The sequence below is a fragment of the Equus przewalskii genome, chromosome 10 (assembly GCF_037783145.1).
Source record: "Equus przewalskii isolate Varuska chromosome 10, EquPr2, whole genome shotgun sequence".
In the NCBI taxonomy this organism is placed as follows: domain Eukaryota; kingdom Metazoa; phylum Chordata; class Mammalia; order Perissodactyla; family Equidae; genus Equus; species Equus przewalskii.
Window position 1 is genome coordinate 57,938,500 of NC_091840.1, and position 24,133 is coordinate 57,962,632.

Consider the following 24,133-nt stretch of genomic DNA (forward strand, 5'->3'; position numbering starts at 1 on the left):
TACCATGATCCTCTTAAAATGATATTGTATATGAGCAAACTTGTCTTTAATAGAGCTTCTTTTTTTATTCCTTTTTTTCCTGGAACTCATATATTCGTTCTTCTGTTTTCACAAAATTTATCCTACTATGATAGGTTTTTATTATTTAAAGTCTTTTATTGATCAACCTATCGTACTTCAGTGACAAAAATATGTAAAAGTATCTGTCTATAAGGTGCTCTATTAAAAAAAACTTCTGGATTGAAATATCATTATAATGATTATTATAAGATTGATCAAAACAACAATCACTTAAGAAAATGAGAAACAAATTTATTAAATGTAAGTAAAATTTCATGGAAATGCATCCATGCATTAATGACACAGATGAGGCTGTTTTAAAAATATGACTTATTGATAGAAGAAAGGAAGCACATACTCTTCTTATTTTTTATTCTGATGAAAGTACTGAGAAACTTTGTTCACAAAAGTAATTTCTTATGATGTCTTATGATGTCCCAGTCTCTAGTAACCTCTAATCTACTTTTTGTCTCTATGAATTTGCCTTATTCTAGATATTTCATGTAAGTGGAATCATCACCAAATCACATGCTTATTGTCTAAGATAAAAATATCAGTTAACAACTTAAGTTCTTCAATTTTGTTGAAGGCAAATATTTGGGAACTGTTAGTTTGCAAAAGGGTTTATTTCTTTGACGTTCTAGAGGTGTTTACACTCTGAGGGACAGTGCTCCAGTGTAAGAGCCAGGAAGGGTGAGACGAGAGGGTGCAGCTGTGAAAGAGAGGTAGGGAGAGGAGAACCGCAGGTTTGTTATCTGGTAGGTCAATTTAAGTAAAGAATATATGTGGAAGTTCAGGGTCTCTGGAAGTTGATTGTTTCAAGATTATCTATGCTGGTATCCCCTGTGGAAAAATCATTGTATATGCCAGCAAAAGACTTAGAATATGGCAGCAGAGAATATAGTGTCCTGGAAACCAAGAGGTGGTAGAGTTTCAAGAAGAAAGGAGAAAGTGAAGTATAAAATGTAGCAGATACGTCAGCATATGTCTAAAAATATTCTTTTGTTTTCAATATCAGGAGGTCATTGCTGACTTTAGCAAGTAGGGAGCTATTGGAATAAAATGAAATGGTGAGGAATTGAGTCAGAGTCGAGTGAGCTGAGTGAATGGAAAAAGAGTAACTGGTGAAAAAGAATATAAATCACCCTTTCAAGTACTACTGTAGTAGTAATTTTCTAATAAAAATTTTTTTGTCAGAATTTGAGATCTCTTTTTATTTCCTAGGCTAGTCTTTATTAATAATGATTCTAAGAATTAAATTGTATGTTGATTTTTTTTATTGTGGTAAAATATACTTAACATAAAATTTACCTTTTAACTATTTTTAAGTGTTCCAATTCAGTGGCATTAAGTACATTCACAATGTTGTACAACCATCACCACTATTTCCAGAACTTTTTCATTATGCCAAAGAGAAACTCTGTACCCATTTACCAATAATTCCCCATTCTCCTTTTCTTCCAGTCTCTAGTAACCTCTAAGCTACTTTTTGTCTCTGTGAATTTCCCTATTCTAGATATTTCATGTAAGTGGAATCATACAATAATTGTCCTTTTGCATCTGGCTTATTTCATTTAGCATTATGTTTTCAAGGTTTGTTCATATTGTAGCGTGTGTGAGAACTTGATTCCTTTTTGTGGCTGAGTAATAGTCTAGTGGACATATATAACACATTTTGTTTATCTGTTCATGTGTCAATGGGCATGGGTTTCCACATTTTTTGGCTATTGTGAATAATGCTACTTTGAACATTGGTATACAAGTATCTGTTTGAGTTTCTGTTTTCAATGCTTTCAGGTATATACCTCAGTAGAATTACTGGGTCATATTGTAATTCTATGTTTAATCTTTTGAGGAACTGCCAATCATTTTCCACAGTGGCTGCGCAATTTTACATTCCCACCAACAGTGCAGGAGGTTCCAGTTTTTCCACATCTTTGTAAATACTTATTTTCCTTTTTTTAAAAAAAAAGAAATAATTTAAGCCTCCTTACTGGGTGTGAAGTGGTATCTCATTGTGGTTTTGATTTGCATTCCCATAATGCTGAATGATGTTGAGCATCTTTTCATGTGCTTCTTGGCCATTTGTATATCTTCTTTGGAGAAATGTCTGTTCAAATCCTTTGCCCAGTTGTTTGTCTTTTTATTGTTGAGTTGTAGGAGTTCTTTATATATTCTGGATATTAAACCCTTATCAAATACATGATTTGCAAATATTTTCTGCCTTTCTGTGGGTTGTGAAAAGACAGTTTGATATAGTGTCCTTTGATGTACAAAAGTTTTTAATTTCGAAGAAGTCCGATTTATTTTTTCCCTTGTTGCCTGGGCTTTTGGTGTAATATCTAAGAAATCATCACCAAATCCAATATTAGGAAGATTTCTCCCTATGTTTTTCTCTAGGAGTTTTAAATTTTGGGTCTTATGTTTAAGTCTTGAATCCATTTTGAGTTAATTTTTTCATGTGGTGTCAGATATCTGAGTCCAGCTTCATTCTTTTGCATGTGGATATCTAGTTTCCCCAGCACCATGTTTTTTTTCTTTTGTTTTCTTGCTGAGGAAACGGCAAACATCCTGAGCTAACATCCGCTGCCAATCTTCCTCTTTTTGTGTATGAGCTGCCACCACAGCATGGCCACTGACAGATGAGTAGTGTAGGTCCATGCCTGGGAAATGAACCTTGGCTGCTCAAGCAGATGCACCAAACTTAACCACTAGGCCACTGGGGCTCGCCCTCCCCAGCACCATTTGTTAAAGAGGTGGTTCTTTCCTCATTGAATGGTCTTGGTACTCTTGTTGAAAGTCAACTGACCACAGATGTGAGAGTTTATTTCTGGGCTCTCAATTCTATACCATTGGTCTGTATGTCTCCTTATGGCAGTACCACACTCTTAATTACTGTAGCTTTGTAGTAAGTTTTGAAATTGTGAAGTGTGAGTTCTCCAACTTGGAATTTCTTTTCCAAGATTGTTTTGGCTATTCAGGGTCCCTTGAGAGTGCATATGAATTTTATGATGGGTTTTTCTATTTCTCCAAAAACTGCCATTGGAATTTTGATAGAGGTTTCATTGAATCTGTAGATAGCTTTGCGTTGTGTTGTTATCTTAACAACATTAAGTCTTTCAGTACATGAACATGGGATGTCTTACTATTTAAGTTTTTCTTAATTTCTTCCAGCAATATTTTATGGTTTTCAGTGTGTAAGTCTTGAGCCTGCTTGGTCAAATTTATTCCTATTTTATTCTTTTGGATGCTATTATAAATGGAATTGTTTTCTTAATTTCATTTTAGGATTGTTCATTGCTAATGTATAGAAATACAGCTGATCTTTGCATGTTGATTATGTATCCTGTAACTTTGCTCTATTCCTTTATTATCTCTAACATTTTTTTATAAATTCTTTAGAGTGTTCTAAATATGAGTTCATGTCACCTACGAATAGAAATACTTTACTTTTTCCTTTTCAATTTGGCTGTCTTTTGTTTCCTTTTCTTGCTCAATGCTTTGACAAGAACTCCCAATACTTTATTGAATTTAAATGGCAAAAGCAGGCATCCATGTCTTGTTACTGAAGCTTCCTACTCCGTTACTTTTCATGACATCATTGTGAATTTTAAGAAGATAATGGGATTTTATGCCTTGAATGAGATTTTAAGTTTTTGAAGTTTAATAATTTTATAGACCTTGGTTTATTTCATCGTCTATCCTAAAAATGAAACCCAATGATTATCTTTTCAATGAAATGTTGTTCTGTAAGACATTTGCTTAAAGCTTGGCCATAAAGTAAAATGTCGCTCCTGTAAATTCTTTGGTAGAAAATGAAAAGTCAAATTACTGAACATCCATATGTAGTCTTCTGTAGAGTACATCATGTAAGGAAGTCAAAGACAGATTCCTGACCTTCAAGACACTTGTCTCTTGGGGGAAACTAGACAGAATAAATGTTTTGGGTTTTTTTGTGAGGAAGATGGACCCTGAGCTAACTTCTATGGCCAATCTTCCTCTTTTTGCTTGAGGAAGGTTGTCGCCAACATCTGTGCCAATCTTCCTCTGTTTTATGTGGGATGCTGCCACAGCGTGGCTTGATGAGCGGTGCTAGGTCCACCCCAAGATCTGAACCTGAGAACCCTAAGCCACCAGAGTGGAGCGCATGAACTTAACCACTATGCTGCTGGGCTGGCTCCTAGAATATTTGTTTTAAGGGTCAAGATTTATGGCTTCAAAACAATGTTGCATTTCCAACTCAAGAGACTTGTCTTTAAGTCTTAATAATACCTCACAACTCAAGTCATTTATCTTTCCACATAGCAATTGCTGGGAGATTTGTCTTTTTTTGCTTGTTTTTATGATTGGTTGAAAATGGTGGCTCTTCTGGTCTAGATTATACTAAATTCAGTTATTATGGCATAGGCTTAAAAATATTATTTTATGGATATTCTTCAGCAACTTTAAATTTTCTGCAAATTGGAATCTTTTGTTAGATCTTTCACTTCTTTATCACCACCACTCCCACCTCCCCAGAAGAAACTTTTTCTGTTAGAATTAGAAGTTTAATAGTACTTTATAGTGCAATATCTATTCTTCTAGAGTAGGGGGAGAGGGATTCACTTTGAAAATAAGCATAACTTTCTCATTTATTTTGAAGTCCTCCCAGGGATGGTAATAGGAAGTTGTACATCAGTTAAAAAATTTCAAGTGTTTATTTTCTGTGTTTGTATTAGGCCTCAAGAAAGGAGAACTGGATATGAACAGTTTCACCCAGGCCCATCCCCAGTGGATCATGATTCACTGGAATCCAAGAGACCACGTCTGGAGCAGGTTTCTGATTCCCATTTCCAGCGTGTCAGTGCTGCGGTCTTACCTTTAGTGCACACACTGCCAGAAGGGTTGAGGACTTCTGCAGATGCTAAGAAGGTAAATATTTGTTCTCTTACCCTGTAGAGATGTTGGTCTGTAATGTTTATTTAGCCATATTCAGGCACAGAGCCTAAAAGAAAGCCCAGTTACACCAGTCTCTAAAGGTTAGTGCTGTGGGAAAGTAAAAATTTTGTTAAACAAAACTGAAAACCACAGACTTAGTGCTCCAGACTTTTAAAGTGAGTACTTTTGACTTTTTAGTAAATGAAAACAACGTGAAGACTGCTGTAAAGAAAAATTACTATCGAATAACTCTCAAGCATTTTGTAATGGCTTGCTGGGCTTAAAAAATGTGCTCAGAGGTACTCAAGATTACCACAGTTTTGTTAAATTTAAATCAAATTTTAAATAACCCCTTTAAATTCAGTTGCAATTTATTAACTTGGTACATGGGAGAAAACATATTTTAGGTAAGGTTTAACTGAGCTTATAATTTTTATAAAGAAAAAAATTTTTTCTAATTTATGTATAAAACATTCTTTAGAAAATTTGTGAATACTGAGGAAAAAAGTTACCTGTAATTCTAGATCTTGGAGATAAGTACTTGTAAGAGCTAGCTTTATTTTGTGACATGTCAAAGAATGTGTATTGTAAATTTATGAGAAGGTTCCATTAAGATCAGACTTTTTTCCTCTTGTGTTTATGGTTATTTGCCTTTCTTTTATGAAGTGCATGTTCGTGTAGTATGTCCTCAATTCCTTGCTGAGTTTATCTTTTTTAACTATTTTGCTTGTTGTTAAATCTGCAGATTAGAAAGTACCTGCCACTTAGTAGGTACTGAATAAATATTTGTTTTAGAAAGAATAAACTAATTCTTTAAAACTCTTAAGAGACAAGTGTTAACCCTTTTACTATCATATGTTAATATCCCTGCCCCCTCCTTTGTCATCAAATCTCTTTCCCTTGAAGTTTATTTACCTTTTTGGCTAATGGCCCTTTCCACTCTGATATCAGATAAATAAGTACCCAGGTATTCCTTTGAGTTTTTATGTGGTGAAAAGTGATTTAAAAGATGGTGAATATGAATGCAATTTATTTTCAAATAATTCAGCCAAAAAACAAAGCCAGGTGTACATAGTAGATATATTTATATCTATCTATATATATAGATATAGATATATTTTTATATAGATACTTATATATATAGATGTATTATTTATCTATATAATATATTTATATCTATGTATAGAGAGAGAAAGCAAATGTAGCCAACTGTTAACAACTAGTGAATCTAGATGAAGGATTAATGAGTATCCAGCATATTATTCTTTCAACTTTTATGTAAATTTGAAAAATTTCAAAATAATAAGTTGGGTGGAGAAAAGCTCTTTGTGATAAGCTGGAAATGAGCTAAACTTGTGGGAGTTTTGAGACCCGCCTCACCATGTGAAATATCTGTACTATTAGTTTATGGGTTTATCGGAAATATTTTGCAGCATTGAAAAAAAAGGAAGAAAGAGAGAAAAAAATATAGTGAATAAAGATCTCCATCCAAGGCTGAAAAATTACCCCAAATGTAATTTATATAACTATAGAATTTTTTAGCAAAGAGGGATCTTAAAAGCTCATTCATTAAAATGTGACATGTTGCATCATAGTATAACCTATTTCTATTGTATAGTAGAGAAAACAGATGTTAGGAAAAATTAGGTGACCTAGGTAACACCACTTTGACACTTTGTCCTGCTTTTTCTTTCCTGAGTTGTAAACCATTACTTTTTTTTTTACAAGTAGAGATTTTGAAAGAGCATTTGTTAGTCTTTTTTCTTTTTTTAAATGTTTTTAAACCCAGGTATATCATTTATAGAAGAATTAGATAAGCTTGAAGGAAAAAGTTACTTATAGTCATTAGTTAGGAATCATTCTTAACTTTTTGATATTTCATCTTTCTTATTTGGGTGAGTATATTAATGTGCTCTCTTTGTACCTTGTGTGTAACTTTATTTTTGCTTAAATATACATGAACTTATTTTTGTGTCAATAAATTTACAACTGTATTTTTAGTGATTGCTTAGTATTCTATATATGGATACAAAGTAATTTATTTAATTGTCATACATGTAGGTTACCTGTTTGTTCATTAGAACAATGACTTATGTTCTTCTGGCTGTTTCTTTTGGTGTACATTCTTATTTATTTCCTTAAGGTAAATTTCTATTAGTGTAATTAATTACACACCAGAGTTAGCTTATTATTATTATTTTTTTAAAGATTTTATTTTTTCCTTTTTCTCCCCAAAGCCCCCTGGTACATAGTTGTATATTCTTCGTTGTGGGTCCTTCTAGTTTTGGCATGTGGGACGCTGCCTCAGCGTGGTTTGATGAGCACTGCCATGTCCGCACCCAGGATTCGAACCGATGAAACACTGGGTGACCTGCAGCGGAGCACGCAAATGTAACCACTCGGCCACGGGGCCAGCCCCCAGAGTTAGCTTATTTTTAAGGCTTTCATGAGTATTTCCAGATTGCCCTGCAAAAGGGTAGGACCAGTTCTTATTCCTGACAACCGTATGTAAGGGTGCCCAGTTCTTTTGTACCCTTGCTGATATCACATATTTATTGTTTTTTAAAAAATTCATTGTTAATTTGATAAATTATTAATTTCCAAAACAAAAGATTGTGTTTTTTTATTTTGATCCACCAATCTTTTTTTAATTTTTTTAGTTTTCTTTCTTTTTCTTTTTTTGAGGAAGATTAGCCCTGAGCTAACTACTGCCAATCCTCCTCTTTTCACTGAGGGAGCCTAGCCCTGAGCTAACATCATGCCCATCTTCCTCTACTTTATATGTGGGACGCCTACCACAGCGTGGCGTGCTAAGCGATGCCATGTCCGCACCCGGGATCCGAACCAGTGAACCCTGGGCTGACGAAGCGGAATGTGCAAACTTAACCGCTGCACCACTGGGCTGACCCCTCTTTTCTTTTTTTTGAATGTCTTTTACTGTTGGCTTTCCCAAGTTCAAGATAATGTAAATATGTTTTTTCTGTTTGTCTGAAGCTCCTTGTTGATTTGCTAATAAATGTCATATAAATATTTGCTTTGATTTGGCTTTTATTGTGATATAAGTTGTGAGGTAGGAATCTAATTCTTTTCCCCCTAAATAGCTATCAGGATGTTCCAACATAAGATTATAAGCTTCATAAAGGTGAGCTTCATATATGTTTTGTGGTTTTGTTCACCACTCTGCCTAGTGCCTGTCATTTAGTGGGCACTGAAGGAATTTGTTTTTTTTAAATATTTAACTAGAAAGGAAGTCACTGTAAATTTTGATATGTAATAGTAGTTCTTAGGACATGCATCAGATCATCTGAGGAGCATTTTCAAAATCTGATAAATCAAAATATAATCTGTTTTGCTATTATACATATTCTGTAACATGTTTAGCTCATGTGCATATGCTAGGAGAATGACATTAATATAGCATGGAAATCCTGGTGGTTCATCAGTGATTTTTCCTTGCATGTTAATGTTTCCAAGCTCTCAGGATCAAGCTGTCTCATAATTACAGAAATAGCCTTCGTTATGTATATAGACCTTAAGAAGATTTGGAAATTCTGCATTTAGTCTTAATTTAGTGCAAATAGTAGTTGGCTTAGTGAATTCAAGAACTGCTCTACTTTTCACAGTGTTAAGCTAACTAGTGAAGATCTGAATGTTGAAAAGAAAGTGTGAAGATATTTTCTCCTGTATTTTTTATTTTTAAAGGTTGATAAAGAAGGTTACGCCTTGAATCTGATTTTTTATTTTGATGAAACATACTGTTTTCTATTGAAAGCAAATGACCTCAAGGATTTACATCTTAACAAAGGAATCATGAACTACAGGGTTTAAGGCTGCCAAAGATTGACTGTAGGCTGAATGCAAATGATACTGGAGCTTTCACTATATTATTACCTCTACTAGAGTTGTTATTAATTTTGTTAATGCTCTGCTTGCAAAGTTGTACATATTTTAAGAAATAACCATAATTCTTTTTTCCTCAGAAGTCTTATATTTAGCATGTACTGTTAGAGAATATGAGACTTTTCAGGAATATACATATTATGTTTTAGCTGAAATCTGTTCCAAGGTGTTTTGGAACAACTTATCCAGGTATAATTATGTGTGTTCTCGGTTAGAACTACTGATTTTTCACAGTTACTTAATCATTATTTAATATACTTAGGGCTCTATAGTCTCCTATGAACTATGCTCATTCTATGCTCTTAGAGCCTAAAGAAAACTAATACTTTAATCTAAAATTCATCTGCTTTACAGTACTGCTTATATCTTCACCTTTGGTAATTAATAGCCTGTGCGTGTTTGTGTGTGTGTGTGTGATAGGGTGGTAGATTTTGGGTGGAGAGGCTTTCATTTTCCTCCTATTCTCTGCTGATTTGGAGGTGGAGTGGGATGATGTATTTGGCTAAAGAGATGTTATGTATGCTGTAGTGTGGGCAGACTTGGTTGCCCTTTATGAGGGTAGTCCTAGGTGATAGTAGGAACAAAAGTTCCTATGTCATTTCTCTGACTTCAGTACTTCAGGATTCGCCCTTGGAAAGCCTGAAAACTTTCTGATAGGATCTCTTGGCCATATCATAACTGTTAAGTTGGATGGGCACACAGATTTTATCCAGAGTTTACACTGTTGACCAGCCTACATGTTCAGACTTTTTGAAGAGACATTGTAAGGAAATGGCTGAGAAATTGGTATATTCCTTTCTCGTGATTGCATTATTATTTCCCCAGAAATTCTCTGTAGTCTCAGTAATGTTACACTAAAGGCTGATCAGCCTTAGCCACCTCATTCTGTATCCCTTTTAGGATCTTCAAAATAGTGAATGTCTTAATTATAAAAACAGTATAAACATCAGTAGGGTTTGCATGTGTGTCTGTGTGTGTGTATAGAAAATTGCTAATATAGGACTACTATATGGAGAAAAAGCACACTTGGCTCTGCTATGTTTTAAAATTGACTTTTCCAGTTGAGAGAATCTTGACTCTAACGTTGGCTATCAGTGAAGAATACATTTTTCTGGATTTTATTCTCTAAAGGATCCAGCATTTGGTGGCAAACATGAAGCTCCATCCTCCCCAATCTCTGGGCAGCCATGTGGAGATGATCAAAATGCTTCACCTTCAAAACTTTCAAAGGAAGAGTTAATACAGAGTATGGATCGTGTAGATCGAGAAATTGCGAAAGTAGAACAGCAGATCTTTAAACTGAAAAAGAAACAAGTAAGTGTTTGATTTTACTGCTTAATATAATCTAAGAATGTGTATTTGTCTCTCTAAAGAAGGTAATGTTGAGTTTTCCATATATATATATATATATATATATATATACATATACATACATATTATTTATTTTTTTTTGAGGAAGATTAACCCTGAGCTAACATCGACCACCAATCCTCCTCTTTTTGCTGAGGAAGATTGGCCCTGAGCTAACATCTGTGCCCATCTTCCTCTATTTTATATGTGGGACGCCTGCCACAGCATGACTTGCTAAATCTGTCTAGGTTCGTGCTGGGGATCTGAATCGGCGAACCCCAGGTCCGTGAAGCAGAGCATGCGAACTTAACCACTATGCCACCGAGCTGTCCCCAGAATTTTCCATATTTTTGAACCTTAATTAGAAGGAATCATGCCTTGTATATTCTGTGACTTGCTTTTATTTATTTATTTTTTGCTATTTTCTTGGTTTCATCCATTCATTTCCTCTACTGCACCGTTGATGTGATTATAGATAGCAAAACTTGTTTGTCCATTTTATTTTTTATCTTATTGGATGGGTTACTTCTGGTTTGTTGCTATTCCATCCAGTAGTGCTGTGTTTTTGGTTCACATATAAGCAGGTTTTCTAGGGCATGTGCCCAGAAATGGCATTGCTTGGCCTGAGAGTATACACATCTTTGAGTGTACTAGATGATACCGAGTTTGCCAAAATGGCAGTACCATTTTACATTCTCACTGGCAGTATGTACAGGTTCCAGTTTGTGCATATCCTTGCCTTCACTTGATAATTTTTTTCAGCTTTAGTTATTTTTTTTTTAAAGATTTTATTTTTCCTTTTTCTCCCAAAGCCCCACGGTACAAAGTTGTGTATTTTTATTTGTGGATCCTTCTAGTTGTGGCATGTGGGATGCTGCCTCAGCATGGCTTGACAAGTGGCGCCATGTCTGTGCCCAGGATTTGAACCAGTGAAACCCTGGGCCGCTGAAGCAGAGTACGAGAACTTAACTACTCAGCCACCGGGCTGGCCACCTCACTGTGGTTTTTTTTTTTTTTTTTTTTTTTTAAAGATTTTTTTTTATTTTTTCCTTTTTCTCCCCAAAGCCCCCCCGGTACATAGTTGTATATTCTTCGTTGTGGGTCCTTCTAGTTGTATGTGGGACGCTGCCTCAGCGTGGTTTGATGAGCAGTGTCATGTCCGCGCCCAGGACTCGAACCAACGAAACACTGGGCCGCCTGCAGCGGAGCGCGCGAACCCAACCACTCGGCCACGGGGCCAGCCCCCACCTCACTGTGGTTTTAATGTGCATTTCTCTCATTAGGAATGAGACACAGCTTATTTTCATTTGTTTATGGGTTATTTGTGTACCTTATGTGGATTCTTATTTTATCATTTTCTTGTTTTTAGTATTTCCTAAAGTCTCTTGTCAGTTACGTGTATAGTGGATGTCTCCTATTGGTGGTTTGTCATTTTGCTTTTTTAGGGGGAGGATTTTTTTTATTGGGATAAAATTTCTGTACCATAATATTCACCCTTTTAAATTGGCTTTTAGTGTATTCATAAAGTTGTGCAACTGTCACCACTATATAATTTCAGAACGTTTTTGTTACTTTATAAAGAAACCCCAGATATCTATAAACAGTTACTCTCTATTTCCTCCTCCCGCCCAGCCCCTGGCAGCCACTAATCTATTCTCTGTCTATATGGATTTGCCTATTCTGGACATTTCAGATAAATAGAATCATATAACGTGACCTTTTGTGTCTGGCTTCTGCTTCTTTCATTTAGCATGTTTTCGAGATTCATCCATGTTGTATCTTGTATCAGCACTTCATTTCTTTTTATGGCCGAATAGAATTCCATTGCGTGGGTATTCTGTGTTTTGTTATTCCATTCGTTAGTTGATGGATATTTGGGTTGTGTTGACTTTTTCTCTGTTATGAATAATGTTGCTGTGACATTCATGTACTGGTTTTTGTGTGGACATATGTTTTCAGTTCTCTTGGACATACTTAGGAGTGGAATTACTGGGGCATATGGTAAATCTCCATTTAAATTTTTGAGGAACTGCCAAATTGTTTTCCAAAGTGGCTGCGCCATTTTACATTCCCACCAGCAGTGTATGAGGGAGGGTTCCACTTTCTCTACTTCCTTGTCAACATTTGTTATTTCCTTTTTTTTAATAGCCATCCTAGTAAATGTGAAGCAGTATCTCATTGTGTTTCGATTTACATTTCCTTAAGGACTAATGATAAGCATCTTTTCATGTGTTTGTTGGCCATTTGTATATTTTCTTTGGAGAGATGTTGATTCAGATTCTTTGCCCAGTTTTTAGTTGGTTATTTGTCTTTTTATTGTTGATTTGTAAGAGTCCTTATGTATTCTGGGTACTCAGATGCATGATTTGCAGATATTTCCTCTCATTCTATGGATTTTTTCACTTTCTTGATAGTATGCTTTGATGTACAAAAGAGTTTTTTTCTCTTATTCAGATACTTATTGAGCAGCTAGGGAGATATAAAAGTGATTAAAATATGGTCAAAGAGGTGAGTCAAATGCAGAAGTAATAGAAAGCAAAGTATAAGGTTGAGTGAACCACAGCTGTCAAACAAAAATGCTTTAGAAAATCAAGAGTGAGACTGCTTCCAGTCTGGAAGGGGGTGTGGGTGTGTGGCAACTCAGGAAAGGGGCCTGAGATGAAAATAGAAGACTTCAGTCTGGATTGCTGGTGATACTCAGTGTGGACTATATTTGTCTCTCCTGTTCCTCTCTTCCCGTCTTTGGGCTTAATTTACCAGTGTGCTTTTTCTAGACTTGCCTGCATTTTTGCTTTAATGTCTTCTACAGAACTAGGTCCTATCTGTGTTTTAGGAATTTTTTCCTGTTTTTTGAAGGATTTTGACCTGTTGATCTTGGTGTTGATTGTTTTGAGTCTTTTCCATTTTGGTTTGACTTATGTGCTTTTTTGGCTGGAGTCTAATGTAGATTTCTTTACTGGAGCTTTTTCTTCAGTTTTTTCATCATCTTCATCAGCAAGTTTTACTTTTTTCTGTGGAACCTCATTACGGCTTCCAGGGACATGTTACCTTTTGGATATACTTAGGAGTTTCACATCGTCCTTTTCGTCTTCTGACTCTGCATCTTCTTCCACAGCTACTAAGTGCTGTCTATCAATATGTACAGGCCCTGAACCACATTTAGGCCACAGGTAGTGTTATTTCAAAGTCCTGGAGGGAAACCATTGGCTGTTCAGATGTTTTCAAAGTGGCAGTGTTACTTTAATTGGACTGCCTTCATAATTCATTGCCTCGGCTTCAACAATGCAATTCATCCTTTCTACCAGCCCTTGAACTGTCTGTTCTTAAAGATGACATGCTCATTTTCATCATTACCACTTTAAAGTGATAATCTTTGTTGACCTTTAGTTCGCAGCTGAAAAGATAGTACTGGGGCCTCAGGGGCCTCATGTCCATTTGCACTGAATCTTCTCTGGAGTGGTGTCTGGCTCTTAGGTGGGAGAGAAGGCAGATGGAGATAAACGACTTTTGTAGTAGAAAACAGCTATGCAGGACTGAATCTTACCAGGGCCAAAAGTTTTTAATTGTGATTAAGTCCAGTTTATTTTTTTATTTTTATTTTTTTAAATGTTTTATTTTTTTCCTTTTCTCTCCCCAAAGCCCCCAGTACATAGTTGTATATTCTTCGTTGTGGGTCCTTCTAGTTGTGGCATGTGGGACGCTGCCTCAGCGTGGTTTGATGAGCAGTGCCATGTCCTTGCCCAGGATTCGAACCAACGAAACACTGGGCCGCCTGCAGCGGAGCGCGCGAACGTAACCACTCGGCCACGGGGCCAGCCCCTCCAGTTTATTTTTACTTTCATCACCTTGCTTTTGGCGTCGTATCTAAGAAACCATTGCATAATCCAAGGTCACAAAGATCTATACCTGTGTTTTCTTCCATGAATTTTATAGTCACAGTTCCTACATTTAGGTCTTTGAGCCTAATAGTGTTTTTTGGTGAAGAGTATTTCTTTAGACTTTATATAAGACTATACTGATGTCATTAGAATACTTTATTATATTGTCTTTTTAAAAGGTACATTTTTGCTTCTCACATTATTCTTAATCCACCAGAAATTGATTTTTTTGTGTCTGCCTCAACAAAGGGGTCAACATTCATTTTTTCCTGTATGGATAATTAATTGAAAAGTTCATCCTTTCCCAGCTATTCTACAACTGTACCTCTATTATAATTCAGGTTTGTGTCTATATTGTTTTCTGGGCTTTGTGTTCTTATTTATTGACCTCTTTTTGTTTTTATTTTTGTTTTTTTAAAAGATTGGCACCTGAGCTAACAACTGTTGCCAATCTTCTTTTTTTTTTTCCTGCTTTTTCTCCCCAAATCCCCCAAGTACGTAGTTGTATATTTTAGTTGTGGGTCCTTCTAGTTGTGATATGTTCTCTTTTTGGTTTTGATGCAGAAAAACAATAGATATTCTCCTACTTACTAGAGCTTTATAATAATTCTTTTTTTTCCAGCAAGGAAAGCCCCAATTCTACAAGCATGTTTTAGCTATTTAAAGTTTTTTACCATCTCATGTAACTTTTAGAATCACATTTTCTGGTTCTCTAAAACATCTTTCTGGAATTTTCATTGGAATCATAATAGAATATAGAGATCAATTTGGGGGAAATGATATTTTTATGATACTGAGTCTTCTAATCCATGAATAGGGTGTATCTGTCCATTTATTTAGGAGGTCTTTCATGTTTTGTTACTTTCTGTTCATAAATATTTTATATGGCTGTGTTAGATTCAAGTCTTGGTACCTTATAATTTTGATGCTATTGTTAATAATATTTTTTTAAATTATATTTTTCTAACTGTTGCATTTGATTATTATTTATTTTTAATATATGGACCAGCAACCACCCTAGATTATCCTTTTATTGCTAGTAAATTATTTATAGATTCTTTTAGTCTTTCTCTGTAGGTAAAGGTCATATCAACAGTAAAAAAAAGAAAAAAGTTTTATTTCTTCCTTTCCAGTTCTTAAACCTTTTCCTTTTCTATTGCCATCTGGTTAAGACTGCAATACACATTGAAAGTTATTATTTTGTTCTTTTCTGCTGTTAAAGGAATGCCTTTTACTTTTTCCAACAATTATGTCCGTTTCTGTAGACATTTTTCATCAGGTTGGGAAATTCCCTTCTATTCTAGTGTGCTAGGAGTTTGAATCATGAAGAGATGTTGAATTTTATCAAATGCTTTTTCTGCATAAGTTTGCTGATCATATAATTTTTCTCCTTTAATATATTAATGCAATGAAGTACAATAATCATTTTTCTAGTGTTAAATCACCTGTGGATTTCTGGGTTTAACCTAACTAAGTCAATCTGATGTGTTATCTATATTTTATAAGTTGCTGGACTTGCTTTAACAATATTTATTTTGGGATTTTTGTGTCTTCTTATTTGTGAGAGAGATTAGCTTGTAATTTTCTTTTTTTGTACTCCTCTTGTCTAGTTTGGTAACAGGTCATACTAATGTTATAGCATTTCTAAACTCTGAAATAGTTTGAGTAAGATTGTAATTATTTGTTCCTTGTGTGTGTGATAGAACTTGGTAAAACCAGCTGGGTCTAGTGGGTATTTGTGTGTGTGTGTGTGTGTGAACAGATTTTTAAAATTAGTGATTCAACTTTTTCTCTTTTTAATTCAGTTCTATTTCTTCTAGAGATGATTTTTTATTGTTGTTGTTGAGGAAGATAAGACCTGAGCTAACATCCACCACCAATCCTCCTCTTTTTGCTGAGGAAGATTGGCCCTGAGCTAACATCCGTGCCCATCCTCCTCTACTTTATATGTGGGACGCCTGCCACAGCGTGGCTTGACAAGCCATGCGTAGGTCCGCACCCAGGATCCGAACTGGCAAACCCCAGGCCACTGAAGTGCAACGTGTGAACTTAACTGCTGCACCAGTGGGCCAGCCCCTAGAGATATATTTTTTTTAATCTTTTTCTTATTTTTTGATTTTATTGAGGTCATAGTAATTTATTACATTGTGAAATTTCAGTTGTACATTATTGTTTGTCAGTCATCATATAAATGTGCCCCATCACCCCTTGTGCCCACCCCCGCACCCGCTTCCTCTCTGTGAACTACTGAACTGTTCTCTTTGTTCATGTCTTAGCTTATAGAGATAATTTGTTTTTCTTTCTGCTTTTTCTTCCCAATTCCCCCCAGTACATAGTTGTATATTTTAGTTGTGGGTCCTTCTAGTTGTAGAATGTGGGATGCTGCCTGAGCATGGCCTGATGAGCAGTGCCGTGTCCATGCCCAGGATTTGAACCAGAGAAAACCTGGGCCGCTGAAGCTGAGTGCATGAAGTTAACTACTTGGCCGTGGGGCTGGCCCCTAATTGTATCTTTTATGTGATAAGTTTCTGTTTCTTATTTCCTTTCTTTGGTTATATTGTATTCTTTTATAACTTCTTAACACATTAATTTTTTAGTTCTTTTTTTCCCTCTGTATTATTGTCTGCACTACTTTAGCTTCATTGTGATACTTTTTATTATCCACTGTAGTTTCTCTTTTGACCTCTGTATCAATTAGAAGTGTTTTTAAATTTCTAGGTATGTAAATTTTTTCTTGACTATTTTTAGTTATTTGATTTCTAACTTTATTGTGGCCAGAGAGTATGGTTTCTAATACCCAGTCTTTTGAAATTTTTGGTTATTGAATTTTGGCCTAGCATGATGATCAGGTTTCATAAAAATACTCTGGTCATAGTTGAGACGAATGTATATTCTTTAAAAAATTATCTGTCTTGTCTCATTTTTCTTTTTGCAGGGGAAGATTCACCCTAAGCTAACGTCTGTTCCCAGTCTTCCTCCTTTTTTACCCCCCAAAACCCCAGTACATAATTGTGTATAGTTGTGAATTCTACCAGTTCTTCTATGTGAGCCGCCGCCACAGCGTGGCTACTGACAGACAAGTGGTGTGGTTCCGTGCCCAGGAACCAAACCTGGGCCATCAAAGTGAAGCGTGCTGAACTTTAACCACTAGGTCATCAGGGCTGGCTCTGTCTTGTCTCATTTTTGTCTGAAACTTACCAAATCACCACTATGATTTTGGATTTGTCTCTCCTGGTATTTCTCAGTTTTTCAAAAAATTGAGATATAATTGACATACAATGTTATATTAGCTTCAGGCTTACAACATATTGATTAGATATTTGTATATGTTGTGAAGTGATCACTACTATACATAGTTACAGAATTTGTTTTCCTTGTAAGGAGAATTTTTAAAAAATTTTTATTTGTTTTTTAAAGATTGGCACCTGAGCTATCATCTGTTGCCAGTATTCTTTTTTTTTCTTCTTCTTCCCAAAGCCCCCCAGTACATAGTTGTATATTCTGGTTGTGGGTTCTTCTGGTTGTGCTATGTGGGATGCTGCGTCAGCATGGCCTGATGAGCAGTGCCATGTCCACATCCAGGTTCCAAACTGGCGAAACCCCAGGCTGCCAAGTGGAGCGTGCGAACTTAACCACTTGGCCACAGGTCTGGCCCCCAAGGAGAACTTTTAAAGTCTACTCTCTTAGTTACTTTCAAATATACAGCAGAGTATTATTAACTATAGTCACCATGTTATAGATTACATTACAGTGACTTACTTATTTTATAATTGGAATGGTTGTACCTTTTGACTCCTTTCACCTCCCCTTCCCCCCGCCTCTGGCAACCACCAAGCTGTTTTCTGCATCTATGAGCTTTGTGTTGTTGTTTTTTAGGTTCCACGTATAAGTGAGATCACATGGTATTTGTCTTTTTCCATCATACTCATTTCTCTTAGCATAATGCCTCAAGGTCCATCCATGTTGCAAACAGCAACATTTCGGTTTTTTTATGGCTGAATAATACTCCATTGTGTATATACACCACTTTTTTTTTTTTTTTTTAAGATTTTATCTTTTTCCTTTTTCTCCTGAAAGCCCCCCGGTACATAGTTGTGTATTCTTCGTTGTGGGTCCTTCTAGTTGTGGCATGTGGGACGCCGCTTCAGTGTGGTTTGATGAGCAGTGCCATGTCTGTGCCCAGGATTCGAACCAACGAAACACTGGGCTGCCTGCAGCGGAGCACGCGAACTTAACCAGTTGGCCATGGGGCCAGCCCCTACACCACATTTTTTTATCCATTCATCTGTTGGTGAACACTTAGATTGTTTCCATATCTTGGCTATTATAAATAATGCTACAGTGAATATGGGGGGGGGGTACATATATCTTTTTGAGTTAGTGTTTTCATTTTCTTTGGATAAATACCCACAAGTGGAATTCCTGGATCATATGGTAGTTCTATTTTTAATTTTTTGAGGAACCATAATACTGTTTTCCGTAGTGGCTGTACCAGTTTATATTCCTACCAACAATGCACGAGAGTTCTCTTTTCTCCTTATCCTCTCCAACATTTCTTGTTTCTTGTCTTTTTCATTTTAGCCATTCTAACAGGTTGAGGTGATACCTTGGTGTGGTTCTGATTTGTGTTTCCCTGATGATTAGTGATGTTGAACATCTTTTCATGTACCTTTTGGCCATCTGTGTATCTTCTTTGGAAAAATGTCTATTCAGTTCCTCTGCTCATTTTTTAATCAGATTGTTTTTTCTTTTGCTGTTGAGTTGTGTGAGCTCTTTATATATTTAGGATGTTAACCCCTTGTCAGATATGTGATTTGCATATATTTTCTCCCAATTCTCAATTTTTATCCTATGTATTTTGAGGCTCTTATTTTAGGTTATACAAGTTTATAATTCTTAGTTTTCTGGTCAATGAAACCTTCTAGTATAAGGTAATGACATTCTATCTCTTATAATTCTTTTTACCATTAGGTCTCTTTTGCCTGATAGTGATGTAATTAGATCAGCATTCTTTTGGTTGATATTTGTTAGTTTATCTTTTTCCTTTCTTTTATTTTCTGTGCTTTTATGTTTAAGGTGTATCTCTTATATAGGTGTATAGCTGGGTTTTTTTCTTATTATAATTCAATCTGACAACCTGTCTTACCACAGGATAATGTAGTTGTTTTAAACTGACTATGATGATTGGTAGTATCCCAATTATTTTTAACTATTTTGTTTTATGCTTTCTGTTTGTCTTTCTGATGCTGATGTTGGTGTTCTTGTTTGTTTTTTCCAATCCTTATTTTAGATTGATGATTTGTCTTATTCCATTTTCTTTTTCCCCCCAGCTTGGATTTTATACAATATTTCTTTGTTTATAGTAGTTCCCCCAGAAATTTTTTTTTTTTCCTTTTTCTCCCCAAAGCCCACCGGTACATAGTTGTATATTCTTCGTTGTGGGTCCTTCCAGTTGTGGCATGTGGGACGCTGCCTCAGCGTGGTTTGATGAGCGGTGCCATGTCCTTGCCCAGGATTCGAACCAACGAAACACTGGGCCGCCTGCAGCAGAGCGCGCGAACTTAACCACTCGGCCATGGGGCCAGCCCCTCCCCCAGAAATTTTAACAGCCTATTTAACTTGAAGCCTAAAACTAATTAATAGCTTAACTATCTTCTTGCGTAATATGAGGGCAAAGAACTTTGTGATTTCTTTCTCTTTCATCCCAACTTTTATGCTATTGTTATCATATATTTTAGTTCTTTCTTGCTTTTTTTAAATTGCCTAAAACATTATTATTGTATATAGTCAGTGTTCATTTAGGTTTACCTACGTTTGTCATCTTACTTGTTTATCATTCCTTCTTACAATGTAGATCTTCCATTTGGGGGTGCATGCTTTTTCTTGAAGAACCACTTTTTAGAATTTAGTCAGAATCTGTTAGTTGGCAAATTCAGTATTTGTTTTGTTTTCATGACTTAAATGTTGCCTTTTATTTATGCCTGTTCATTGATGGATATTTTTGCTTGGTAAATGTTTTTTTCTCTGTTTTTCAGTACAGTGCTAATGGCTTTCATTGCTAAGACATACCAGTCCTTAGTCTAATTTTTGTACTTTTGTGGATAAAATTTCTTAATTTTCTCTCTGACTGCTTTCAATATCTTTTTCTTTGGGTCCTGTTGCTTTTATTGACTTATTTAGGATTGGGGTTTTTTTTAAATTTCTTTCTTTCTTTCTTTTTTTGACTCTACCCAGCTTGAGATTCATTGGGCTTCCTGAATGTGGTAGAGTTTTTCATCAGCTCTAGAAAATTCTAAGCCATTATCTTTTTTACAAAACCCTTTCTTACAGTTTCTGTATCTCCTTCTGAAATTCCCATTAGGTGTAACATCACTCTTGTTTTCCATGTCTTTTAATTGCTTCCCCCCCCCCCCCCCATTTTTACTTCTTTTGGCTACATTGTGGGCAGTTTCGTCATTTCTGTCCTTTAGTTTTCATTTCTCTTTTTGGTTATATCTAACCTGTCAAATATATCTTCAATTTCAATAATTATATTTTTATTGCTGGAATTTCTTTTTGGCTTATTTTTTTAATGACTAAGCAGATTTAAAACTATTTCTTGCTTTTTGTTTTCTTTTTAATATGTTGAACCCTCTTTTATTTATTGGGCCATGTTAAATTTATAATAATATGCCTGACAATTCTTTTAAGTCTTAGTGGGTCTGATTCCGCTAGGTTGATGTTGGTCTGGTCTGGTGTTTTCTTTAGTTTCTTTTGTTGTAAAATGGTAATAATATTATTAGTAATCACACTAAGTTATGTAGTTGTTTTATGAGTTGGGATAATGACTGTATTATACAATATGTGGCACATAGTAAGTGCTCAATAACACATAACCCATTATAGTAATTGAAAATAATGGAACATATCATGATCATGAGATGTACGGGACCTCCAGTATTTATTGAGGAATATAAAAGACAGCTTGAGTAAATAAAGAAATATACTGTATTTGGACAGAAACACAGTATTAATAATGTCATGTGCTAATCCTAAGTTAATTCATATGTTTTATACCATCTCACTAAAAATTCCAGCTAAATTATTTATTTAATTATTTGCTAAATTATTGTAAAGTTAATCTAAGAGAACAAATAAGTGAGGAAAGTTTGCATTTTTTAATTTTGTTTTTAGCCTTTTTGTTTTAATGGCTTTGTTCCAGGGCTACTTAGGTGCTAAGAACAAAATGTGATTTCCTGAAGCTTATTTATTCCTTTCTCTACAACTACTTCATAGAGATTCTAAAAGAAGGCTCTCTGAGCAAAGGAAAGAAAGGGCATGGTTGAAGAACTCATTCCCATAAAAATGAACTCACGACTCTAAATATCTGTCTTTTGCTTATACAGATAGCAGACTGTAAGAGTACTTTCAATTCCCAAGTAGAAGTGGTCACTGAACATCTCTCCTCGAGGATTTTTTTTTTAAAAGATTTAATTTTTTCCTTTTTCTCCCCAAAGCTTCCTGGTACATAGTTGTTTATTTTTGGATATGGGTCCTTCTACTTGTGGCATGTGGGATGCCACCTCAGCATGGCCTGACGAGCAGTGCCATGTCTGTGCCCAGGATCCGAACCAGCAAAACCCTGGGCCGCCAAAGCAGAGCTTAAGCAGAACTTAAGCACTCGGCCACAGGGCCGGCCCCCTTTCCTGGAGGATTTTTATGCTTTCATTTGGGTGTGGTATGATTTATATGACTAGGAGCCTTGACTGTTAGTTATATTAGTAGTATAGACAATTTTTCCTTTGGGCCTTTAGTAGACTTAACATCTTGCCCTAATATCTTTTTTATTATATTAGGCAGCGAACTTATACTATATTCATGTTGCTGTTTGTTGAGCATTTACTCGCTATCAGGCACTGGCTTAGGTGCTGAAGAGAAAAAAGCAGTGAACCAAGCAAAGTCTCTGCTTTACTTCGTTAATAATTGTACCTAGTATTTATTGGACATTTATGGTAATCCTCTCACAAAGCTATGTGATAGGTGCTATTAATATTCCTGCTTTACATGTGAGTGGTTTATATGCTCGTTCAAGATGGAGGTAAGGACCTAGAAAGGGTCCTAGGATTGTACCACTTGTGAATGGTGCCCCTAAGGCTGAAGCCCAGGCAGAGTAATACAGATAGCTTTCTGCTTTATAATTGCACACCCTAGCAGTCCGTATTCTTGTGGTTTTGCCAGTGCCTCTCGACTACAAAATATAAAGGTTAGCAGGGGAGGGGAGAAGCGGGGGGAGGGTGAGGAGAGCTTGATGCTGTGCTGAGTTAAAGATTAAACCTTAAACACTTCTACCATACTCTCTCCACCAGACATTAACACATACTGTGTATCTATAACATATAAAAGTGTTTTGCCAGTGCCACAAAAGGTCATTATGATACAGATATATGGGATGCCTTCATACGTTTCGTTTCTCTTATTATTTTGCTTTGAATTTATCAGAATTAAAATATAAAAGGATTTATCTATCTAGTGATGATTTATGTTGTTTAGTTACTAGTCAAAATAAATCTGATTGGATTTATTAGAGCCGTTGTGTCCATTAGACCCTAGGAGATTAAATGATTACTCTATAGAATCAGCAAAGCATTACTCAGTAGCATGTGTTACCTCTGCTGATTAACTCCTGGTGGGGGTGACATGCAGCAGATGCCTGACTCTTCCTCTTTGCATCTCTTAGCAACAGCTTGAAGAAGAAGCGGCTAAACCCCCTGAGCCCGAGAAGCCTGTGTCCCCTCCTCCTGTGGAGCAGAAACACCGCAGTATTGTCCAGATTATTTATGATGAGAATCGGGTAAGCTCATGCTGTCTCTGATGGCACACACCTTTAAAACCACTTGATTGTGCCGTTTCCAGTTATCAGTGTGTTCTGTGGTGATGTTAATTGTATTAAAACCTGATTTCTGTTATAAATTTTAATTTTCTTAAACTTTAATTGACTGAAGTTGGTGTTTTTTCCTAATAGATTGAAGAAAAGTTGACAGTTGTGTCTTAAATTATTTAATACTTCATTGACATCTTATATTGTATAAATATTATTCAATGAGAGAGAATATTATTTAATGAGAGCCAATAAAAATAATTTTATTGGCTGAGTCTCTCTCCCGTTATATAAATACTGGCAATCAAGTTTGTAGCACATAATACAAAACAGCCATTCGGTAGTTTTTCACTTTATAGGGACATTTAATGCCAAATACTGACACCATTCTAGTAGAGATGGATCATTGGATGTGGAAATGACTTACATTATCAGCTTCAGAATTGATAGTTGGGCTGTGCTTTGAATCTTAGTTATAAAGTCTGAAACCATTGACCTTTAGGTAGACTTTACTTGTTTAAGTTTATTAAAACAGTTTCTTGTTTCATACTCACAATTAAAAGTGTCCATGGGTTTATGAAAGCCAGGCCTCAATTCTGTGAATAATTTTGTGATGTCAAAGTTAGTTTTTGGCTGAAATCAAGCCCAAGAACTAGCAGTTAAAGGGAAACTGATTTCATCTTAATATAAAGAAAACTTTCCAACAGAGCTGCTTAACATTCGGCTTCTAGAAGTCCCCAGTCCCAAGAAAGAATAATATACTTTTAGTACTGTGGGAGAGAACAGGCTTGTTAGCTAAAGACAGAACTTTGGATTGGTGTTTCAATTTATTTGCCTTGTAGTGAGTGGAGTCATCAGAATCAGTATATCTTACACAGGCAGCCTGTAACTTTTATAATAGCCCAGATCCTAAAGGAAATTCTTCTTATGAAAAGCAACTGTGAATTAGTCATTAAATAAACATTTATAGAAATGATCTTAGACTCAGATATACATGTATGTGTGTATGTGTTTAGATAACTGAAAAGCATCAGATATATGATACGATAATGGTAATTGTCATGGGCAGGTAAAAGTGTGAGCAATTAATATTATTTTCTTGGCTGGGTTCAATATTAGTCCAGTTAATTGAATGGATAGAACAATCTACATGAAGATCTGTCTAATGAGG

The 24,133-nt window shown here is 35.7% G+C and overlaps 1 protein-coding gene and 1 pseudogene across 44 annotated transcripts in view; one reads left to right on the plus strand and one right to left on the minus strand.

Moving 5' to 3' along the window:
• NCOR1 (nuclear receptor corepressor 1) overlaps positions 1–24,133 on the plus strand; it is a 155,809-nt gene that overhangs the window by 30,213 nt on the left and 101,463 nt on the right. For all 44 annotated transcript variants that reach the window (XM_070563467.1, XM_070563469.1, XM_070563459.1 and 41 more), the window contains exons 4-6: positions 4,779–4,971; positions 10,009–10,191; positions 22,822–22,935. In XM_070563467.1, coding sequence (XP_070419568.1) covers positions 4,779–4,971; positions 10,009–10,191; positions 22,822–22,935 — 490 coding nt within the window. The remainder of the gene's footprint in view (positions 1–4,778; positions 4,972–10,008; positions 10,192–22,821; positions 22,936–24,133) is intronic.
• LOC139073982 (nucleophosmin pseudogene) lies at positions 12,981–13,493 on the minus strand (annotated as a pseudogene).